The sequence below is a fragment of the Stigmatopora nigra genome, chromosome 20 (genome assembly GCF_051989575.1).
Source record: "Stigmatopora nigra isolate UIUO_SnigA chromosome 20, RoL_Snig_1.1, whole genome shotgun sequence".
NCBI lineage: Eukaryota > Metazoa > Chordata > Actinopteri > Syngnathiformes > Syngnathidae > Stigmatopora > Stigmatopora nigra.
Window position 1 is genome coordinate 7,657,441 of NC_135527.1, and position 8,724 is coordinate 7,666,164.

General features: G+C 45.2%; 1 protein-coding gene and 1 long non-coding RNA gene across 2 annotated transcripts in view; both read left to right on the forward strand.

The window, feature by feature from the left end:
• Positions 1–5,820, forward strand: part of dennd4c (DENN/MADD domain containing 4C) — a 12,990-nt gene extending 7,170 nt beyond the window's left edge. Inside the window, exons 17-33 of the mRNA XM_077742016.1 lie at positions 1–189; positions 271–399; positions 462–613; positions 734–849; positions 934–1,050; positions 1,133–1,264; positions 1,335–2,365; positions 2,431–2,623; positions 2,816–2,913; positions 2,982–3,157; positions 3,231–3,576; positions 3,648–3,758; positions 3,835–3,972; positions 4,046–4,163; positions 4,231–4,387; positions 4,457–4,521; positions 4,589–5,820. The exon at positions 1–189 is cut by the window's left edge and continues 18 nt beyond it. Of these exons, the coding sequence (XP_077598142.1) occupies positions 1–189; positions 271–399; positions 462–613; positions 734–849; positions 934–1,050; positions 1,133–1,264; positions 1,335–2,365; positions 2,431–2,623; positions 2,816–2,913; positions 2,982–3,157; positions 3,231–3,576; positions 3,648–3,758; positions 3,835–3,972; positions 4,046–4,163; positions 4,231–4,387; positions 4,457–4,521; positions 4,589–4,725 (3,405 nt within the window). The 3' untranslated portion in view covers positions 4,726–5,820. The remainder of the gene's footprint in view (positions 190–270; positions 400–461; positions 614–733; positions 850–933; positions 1,051–1,132; positions 1,265–1,334; positions 2,366–2,430; positions 2,624–2,815; positions 2,914–2,981; positions 3,158–3,230; positions 3,577–3,647; positions 3,759–3,834; positions 3,973–4,045; positions 4,164–4,230; positions 4,388–4,456; positions 4,522–4,588) is intronic.
• A 1,992-nt stretch (positions 5,821–7,812) lies between these two features.
• Positions 7,813–8,544, forward strand: LOC144213203 (uncharacterized). Its single transcript, XR_013329916.1, has 3 exons — positions 7,813–7,917; positions 8,040–8,079; positions 8,422–8,544. It is a non-coding gene; the product is annotated as an uncharacterized LOC144213203 (long non-coding RNA).
• The last annotated feature ends 180 nt before the right edge of the window (positions 8,545–8,724 follow it).

The window sequence follows — 8,724 nt, forward strand, 5'->3', positions numbered from 1 at the left end:
AAATTGGCCAAGCGCTTCTATGGCAACCCCCAGCTGTGGGCTCGATGTCTTTTCAGCCACTGTTACAGCCTATGGTTCATCTGTTTGCCAGCGGCAGTGCGCCTAGCCAAATCCAAAAGCCGTGCCATGCAGCAGGCGTACAATGTCCTCTTGAAGATGAGGACCTCTGAGGTGGAGGTGCTGGATGAGGTTTGTATCTTCTAAATTGGCAATACTTTAAAGTTGCTATGGAAGAAGAAGTCAATGTCCATGACTTGCTGTTCCTGTCAGGTTTGTTACAGGGTAGTGATGCAGCTGTGTGGAATTTGGGGTCTTCCCGTGATGGCCGTGAGAGTGCTGGTTGAGATGAAGAGAGCCGGAGTCCATCCCAACGCTATCACGTATGGGTATTACAACAAGGTAATGCGAGATTCCCTGTAGACAGTTGGCGTACGACACTGCCTAAGACTGACTCTCCACAGGCCGCCTTAGAGAGCCCGTGGCCCAGTCGAAACCGCAGTGGTCTTTTTATGTGGACCAAGCTTCGGAATGTACTCCGTGGGGTTGCCCAGTTCAAGCAGGCTCTGAGCCACTCTGCGTCCGGAGACCGGCCCACAGTCTCAAAATCTGGTGGGTTCCCTACATGATCAAGAGATTTCAATCATTCAGGGTTGCCTAACTTTACTGCTAAGGGCCACTTCATTCTGATGGCTTCATTTGGAAGGCCTTTATGTCTAATAACCAAGGCTGCTAGCTTGAACTTACCACAACTTTTGTCAAATAAATCCACAGCAGATTTGAACCTAGAGGAAAATCTCTTTGCCCGGAGCCAACGCGCAGGAGACCCCGAACAAGAACGCTGTCATACAAGTAAAGATCCTTACAGAAAAAATGACTGATACATGGAGATCTATGGTGTAAAGCTAATAAAATGTCTGTTTCCGCCATACACAGGTATTCAGTCTGATCAGGGCTATGGCTCCAAGGACGAGTTGCATCAGGAGACGGTCGACCAGTCCCAATCGTCAGACCAGACTGATAAGACAAAGATTAGCAGAAAAAAGCATAGTGGTAATTCTAAGAATTGATTCCCAGATATTCTCTTTTAAAAAGCTTTCCGCATTATCATGATGGATCTGAATTTTGTTACCAGTGGGTGAGGTTTCTGGATCCGCGGACAGTGCCGTGGCAGTCACAGAGCCTCCCGGTCTAGTCGATGCACTTCCGTCCGTACCCAGTATCGTTAGATTGTCTACTGGAAGCTTTGACTCCGGCGATGAATCAGGTAAGAGGCCAAAGACTTTGACTTAAGAGACGACAGGGACCACCGTGAATTTTTGCGAAATGCTCCACAGTTAAAGGAAAGCTCTTCCGAAGACATAGCATGGCGGACGACGTTTCCCTCCCAGAGGACGACTCCTCCACTGTGACAACCGAAGCGCCTCCGAATCCGCGGAAGAAACCCTTTGCGGAACGCAGCCGAAGTTTTAGTGCCGAAACCCGGGCAGGGATGCTTTCTGAAAAGGGTGTGGACCACATGGCCGGCCAGCTAGGCGCCGATGCCCGCATTCTGGCCGCGGCTCTATCCACCGGACAGACGGCAAACGGTGCCGGTAGCGTGGCCAAGGCGCTTTTTCAGGACCTGGAGGAAGAACCCGAAGACGTGAATACAGACAAGGAAGAAGACCAATTTGAGAAAATGAAGTGTGGCTATGAGAAGAGGGAGAGGCAACAGAGCGAAGCAAACGAAGACGAGTCTTTAGTCCGTAACGTTGGCCTGGAGAGGGCGAACGTGGAGGCGGGTGCAGATCCGCTTTCACTTCTAATGTCCGCCAGCCAAGAATTGGACACCGCCAAGAGCCAGGAGCCCCCTGGCTCCGCCACCCCCGTGGCGTCCCGCAACCTGGCGGAGGAAATTGAAACGTACATGAGCTTGCGGAGCCCCCTCGGCGCCAAGTCCACCAGCATGGAACTGGAGAGAGCACGGGGAGACTCCGCTGATGTACCCCGGGCCAAACCAACTTTGGAAAGGAGGTCTAGCCTTCCCGCCCCTACGCCGCAAACCCCCACGGATTCACCGGCCGCTGCACCCAAGCGCAGCCCCACCGCCATCACTCGCTCCAAAACGTTTGCGGCCAAAACCAAGCCGCCAGTTGGCAGGAACGCCGGCCTTGCCGTGAGATCACCTTCTCTAGCTCCTCTGATCAAATCGTCTCAGGGTGGGTCTCTTGGCTCGGTCATCAACTCCATCTCGGCCATGAAAATGGACAACTTGTTGTCCGGACCTAAAATGGATGTGCTCAAATCTGGAATGAAGCAGGCGGCTAACGTGGCCAGCAAAATGTGGGTGGCCGTGGCGACCGCTTACTCGTACTCTGACGATGAGGTGAGCGTCTCGAAGGCGGCGTTTCCATCTACGCACACGGTTTTAGCTAACTCCTCTTCCCGCAGGAAGAACAAAGTCCAAGCAAAGGAGGCTTCCCTGCCAGCTTGGACGAAAACATGCTGAGCGGGCATGACATGGAGGACCTTCCCGAAAGAGGGACCACCTCGGGTTTGGGGGCCAACGGTCTGAACCAGAGCTGCGCCAGCATCGGCAGCAGCAGTGGTAGCAGCGACACGGGCCGAGGGACGCAGCACATGCGTATGTAGCTAACTAAATTAGCACCCAAGGGCATTGGGAAAATGATCTGCTGTTGAAATGCTTTTTGTTTTACTAATGGCAAGTACTTCATGCAGAAGAGAAGCAAAAAAATGCTAACTTGCTAAGCTAATGCTAACTTACTAAGTGATTCCTAATGGCAGAGCAATTTGAAAGTGTTGTTCTCTTCTGCAGATGGAACTCCCGGGCGATTGGGTAAAGCCCCCGACTCGGAGCAAGGCTCCTCCCACCATGCCTCCTCTTCCAGCATCTTCCAGAACTACGCATTAGAGGTCAAAAACAAATGGCCACCACTTCCCATCCCAGTCAAACAAATTCTGATTGATTGTCTCCATAACAGGTTCTGATGTCCAGCTGCTCCCAGTGTCGCTCTTGCGAAGCACTGGTGTACGACGAAGAAATCATGGCGGGATGGACGGCCAACGATTCCAACCTCAACACAAATTGTCCCTTCTGTCAGGCAGCGTTCCTTCCACTTCTACACATTGAGTTTCATGACTTGCGCTCAATGACTGGGTAAGTCTCAAGTCAATTCATTTCTTGTTCTTACCTTGACATTTCCCCACCTTTTAACCTTCCTCCTTCTCAGATTCTACATGAATCCCAGTGCCTCAGGAGACAGTATTCACAGTTCAAACGGCGTCCAGGCATCTGCTCCCGTTGACTCTAAGACAGACGAACACATTGATTTTCCTCAGGAAGCAAAGGAGACTCTAGAAAACAGCCCCACAGCACATAAGAGTCTAATCCCAGTACCACCGCAATCTGACCCACTGGGTCTATTAGAGCACCAGGCCTCAGCAAAAAGAAATGGCAGCACTTCGCTAACACGTAGCAACAGTGTCGGCGGACCCCTGCAGTGTCTGGACTCCCCCCTACGGCCTGCTCACGGCATCTCCACCACGAGCCTTCCGGGCAGCTTACACGAGGTCCCAGTGAGTACCAAAACTTGTAAACTACGAGGTAGCAGCACCTTCTGCTCACATGCCCGGTTACTGACCAACAGGATGGAATGGCGGCCAAAAGGCCAAACCCCAAGCCCGTATCTGTACCATACCTCAGTCCCTTGGTGCTACGCAAGGAACTGGAGACACTCCTGGTGAATGAGGGGGACCAGGTAAGTACTAGTGGGGACACTAGGGGAAATAAAATGATGATTTTGAGTTCAATACTATTGTACTATTGCCACACAGGTGATTTACACCCACAAGTTCCTCAGTCAGCATCCCATCCTCTTCTGGAACCTGGTGTGGTATTTCCATCGTCTGGACCTGCCCACTCACCTACCCGGCCTTATCCTGACCTCAGAACACTGCAACAATGGCACACAGGTCAGAACTTCTCCATATTTCTTGGTGTTTTCAGTAATATGGGACATTTAGAGATATTTTTTTGTCTGTATAGCTGCCACTGACGTCTCTGTCACAAGACAGTAAGCTAGTATTCATCCAGATCCTTTGGGACAACATCAATCTTCATAAGGAGGCTGGATTTCCTCTTTATCATCTGTGGAGGACCTTGTGTGGGTAGAAAAATAGGCAATGTTTTAATATATTTAAAAAAAATTAAAATTTAAATCCTTTTTTAAGTGGAAAAGAAAGGATCGTTGGCGCCAACGGATCACCAGGAGATCCGTACACTCCTCAACACCATCGTACGAAACATCCAGACCAACGATGTTTACGGTCCTATTAATTTACTGATCCGAGAAATCAAACGCCGTCCGGAAGACGTAAAGCGTCAGAGGTACCCGCTTATTCCCAATATTTCAGTCACTTGTTGTCTTAACTTGTTTCCATTACAACTCCTCGTTAGGAGCATTTACAGAGAAATCTTATTCCTATCTGTTGTGGCATTGGGACGAGAAAACATTGACATCGGTAAGATAACAAAGTGCCTTCTTGGTATTTTAGTTCCCGTTTTAAACAGACTTTGTGCTCTCCACAGAGGCTTTCGACAGAGAATACCAACAAGCCTACGACAAACTTAGCGCCGAACAACTCAAGTCTTTGGAGCAAATTGATCGGCCGCCCCCCGCCAGCGTACAGTTCTGCCTTAAAAGTTTCGGCACCCCCTTCATCTAACTGACAAGTGGGTCTTTAAGAAAACTACTTAAGCATTTATTCTATTTTTGCTACCCAATGTTTCGTCATTACTTTTACTAGCGAACGTCAACTCGTACTTTACCAACGTTCGTTGTTTTCGGTCCTTTAAGTAGAATACCAAAGTTTTACTATGTGTCTGAATTTTGGTGTTTTCTGTAAATTGAACTGTTGACACACGTCCATAGAACTTCAGCTTTCATTGAAGAAACTATACCGAACAATGTCCATTTGGTGGCGCTATTTCTATGCTGATTGAGTATTTACTGGGCAAAATGTGACTTATTAGTTGACAATTCTTAGTGCACTTTGTTGAAAAGAATAAGAATAAGTTACTCATTAATTCTAAATGAAATAGATAGGAAAGGTAAAGGAAATTTAGCCTGAAATTTCAAGAAATGTCCCATTCCACTTTGGCACCAGATGACTTCTTTGTGTCCCATAGGGTTTATATATGTCGGGTATTAATCTTTGTGGAAAAAAATACTCATTTTTGGACACAATTTATGAACTGCTAGCTTAGCGGTTCGTATATCTGATTCACACATGGTTTCGTTAGCTTGCGGCTACAAGTTAGCATTTTGTGCACAAATGAACAGCTAGCTTTTTCCACCTTTCCTATATAGTAGATGTTTTTGTGTACTTTTATAGTTCCTACACAGGAGCTCCATTTGGCCATTTTGTTTAAGTGTTACGTGGTGTTTAAGTACTGCTGATTTACAAAAATTGAAAACATTCCACACCACAATGAAGGAAGCACATGGACAAAATGGCGTACATTCCAGTTTCCAAAATGATCCAGTCCAGGTAAAAATGAACTCACTGCGAAATCTTAACTTGTTCCTCATTCGAAATATACACAAAAAAAAACATAATTTTCTATTTATTTTTGTATTATTGACATAGAAATTGCAGTCATACTAGTAACTTTTTTAAAATGACTAATAACCATTTTAATGTTTGAGATTTCAACTCTTGTTTTCTCAAAAGTGATCTCCACGTCCTATCGTAGGGAATTGAATGTCTACAACAACAAAAAATGGATGCTGCAATAAACAAGTATGTGAAAGAAGTGTTTTTACTAGGATTTTCATGTTTTTAATCGATTTATTCAATGTTTACCTCAAACTAAAATATCAATCTTAATCGTATAACTTGTGTATTATCATTGTAGCGCCCCGAAATGTACAAGTCGGCACCCCATGCAAATGTAGGAGTGTGTCTGTAAACAATAGAGTTGATTAAGCGTCTCACGGTAGTGACAGCGCCTGGCGGAGATGATTAATGATGCTCCGTTTAATGTGATTAGTGCATTAATACCTCCTGTGATGGCTGAGACTGGCTAACTCTGTGAAAGGTCAGCCTACGCAAAAAATACACACAATTACGTGTACGTACACACTCACAGTTCGTACAATGTTCACTGTTTGGCACTTTACTTTATAGTTTAGCGCCATATGCTAGTATAAACATGCGTTTTTGTGTGTATAATGCTAGTATAACATAGTTGGCATATCTAATGTGTTTAATTTAGGTTAAATTTTGTGGTATACTTGAACGTGTTGTCACCTTACGTTATTTGATGAGCTCTTTGTGTCGTTTTTTGAGCGTAAAAGCAATTAAATTGTGTGTATTAGTATCGCTAATATGTTGTGCTGGTACACCATTAGTGGGTGTTGACAGCTCATGATTGATCTCATCGTTTCCTTCGTACGTTTTTAATAATTACGAGAGTTTTGGGGAGGGTAATGATGTTCTCAGTGGTGCTCTCTTGTGGTTAAGCCTTGTAGTTTTTGAGTCGGGTTCTTACTAGCTAGTTTCTTCAATTGTAGCATTTACAAATGTTATCGTTAAACCCGAGTAGGCAGGAGAGCTTCCTACTGGTGTACATTGTGTTTGCCATAATGTCTCGGGAATTAACGCCCTCCCTTCGGCCTTCCATCGCGGTCGTTACAACGACAAAAGCCCCGGGGAAGGATGGTGGCCGATAAGAGTTGCCGACGATGTAGAGTTTCACCTTCCTAGTGTTTTATTGAGCTCACCTTGACGGAGGCCTCGCGGGGTCTCGATTCGACCTTGGCCATCTAACGTAAGCCAATAACTCACCACCTGGTTCTCGGGATGCCATCGTTCCCGCGTTGCGCTTCCGATTTGTGGAAGGTTTTGGGCACCCACGAGGTCGACCTAATAAATAATACATGCATTTAAATAGTCTGAAAGTATTTTTTTTCATGGTGTGTGGTTTAACTGCCCGTTACACTTGCACAACTATAACTATTTATTCATTTTAACGCTAATTAACTTAGCACTCATCATTTGGCTTTAGTGCGTTTGTGTAAAATAACGACTCTTGAAAGTACCATATAAGGCGCACTTAAAAGTCTTAAATTTTCTCCAATATAGACAGTGCGTCTTATAATCCAGTGCGCCTTATATATGGACCAAAACAGAAAACCAAAAACGAAAAACCACCACTGTCAGATATAAAAAAAACACAAACGCCTGAACTGAAACAATACTGTTAAATATGCAGATGCCATCTTAATTTACAACATCTTCCATCATATAGCTCCTCCCCCCACTGCAAGATTTTATACAAAAAAAATCCAAAACATCAACAATGGCTGGCTCTAGAGGTGACTGTGTAGTGAGTGAGTACTTCATACCTGGACGTCAATAGCAATTACCGTATTTTAACGACTATAAGGCGCACTTAAATGTCTTAAATGTTCTCCAAAATAGACAGTGCGCCTTATAATCCAGTGCGCCTTATATATGGAAAAATGTAATTCATTGAGGGTGCGCCTTATAATGCGATGCACCTTATAGTCGTGAAAATACGGTACTTTAGTTGAATTCTTATAAAGAGCAACCAGATTAGAATTCCATCATCCCTCTACTTTTCAAAGGACCATTTTGGACAGCAGTAGTTAGCATCCCCAAAGTTTTTTAGGGTAACTAACTCCACCTTTGGGTATCTCCCTGTCCTCCTACCCAATCCTTTATCATTCCATCTAATGTCATGGTGGCGTTCTTACCTTCTTTGCGCTTCCCATCAAGTCTGTTCTTTCCGGATGAGCAGCTTTTATGTGGCGTGTGATAAAGGAGAAGAGCGGTGGATGAAGGGCAGAGTGAGGAAGGAGAGGTGGAGGACAACAGGAAAAAAACGCAAAGGTTTGTGATGCCGTTTCTGTTGTGCTCTTAAATCAAAGCAGCTTCTTTTCTATCATTCCAGTGACGAGTTGGTCTCCAATGCGACAAGAGTAACTTAATATTGTTTTCTTCATTCGACCCAGGGGTCGCTCTCTCTCCCTCCTGCGTTTCAGTTTCCGCGAGGTAACGTCATCCTCCTTTTTTTTCAGTTAGTCAGAGCTTCTCTGTGTAATGGGATTACATGGGATTACAAAAAAAGCAGCCGGTTTGTAATCCACACCACTCAATCGCATTTACGTGGGAGTAATTCCTCCTCACTGCTGTTTTTTAATCGACTTTTGCCACCACCAATGGCCGACCTTCGTCAGGTCAAAGGTTAACATGTCAAAAGAACAGATTTGTTCAAAACCGGCTGCTTTTTTTAGTGGGGGACTTTGAAATTTGAAGTAAAGCAATTGGTGTTAAAAGAATGCTGATTTAATTCCCTTATATGATGAAATATATTAATATATGATGCATTTTTAGGTGGATGTTATTTCAGAGCCAAGATTATTACTCATTTGTGAAAGTGGTCTTGAAAGGAATGAAACTCTTATCTCAAGACAGCCCTGGATGGCAAAACCCATTGAATGAAGCTCACAAGTCAAGGTAATAACCCCATCGTAACTTTCTTAGAGAGCGTCTCCGACGCAAAAGTTGTAGAAGTAGGCGGAGTTAGCTTTGAAGCCCCTCCCTCTCACAGGCACCCTCTTTTCTCTAATTGGTTTCGCTTAGCATCGCTCAGAGCTACAGGGGGCGTGGCCATCCCCGAGTCGGACTCGGCATCCC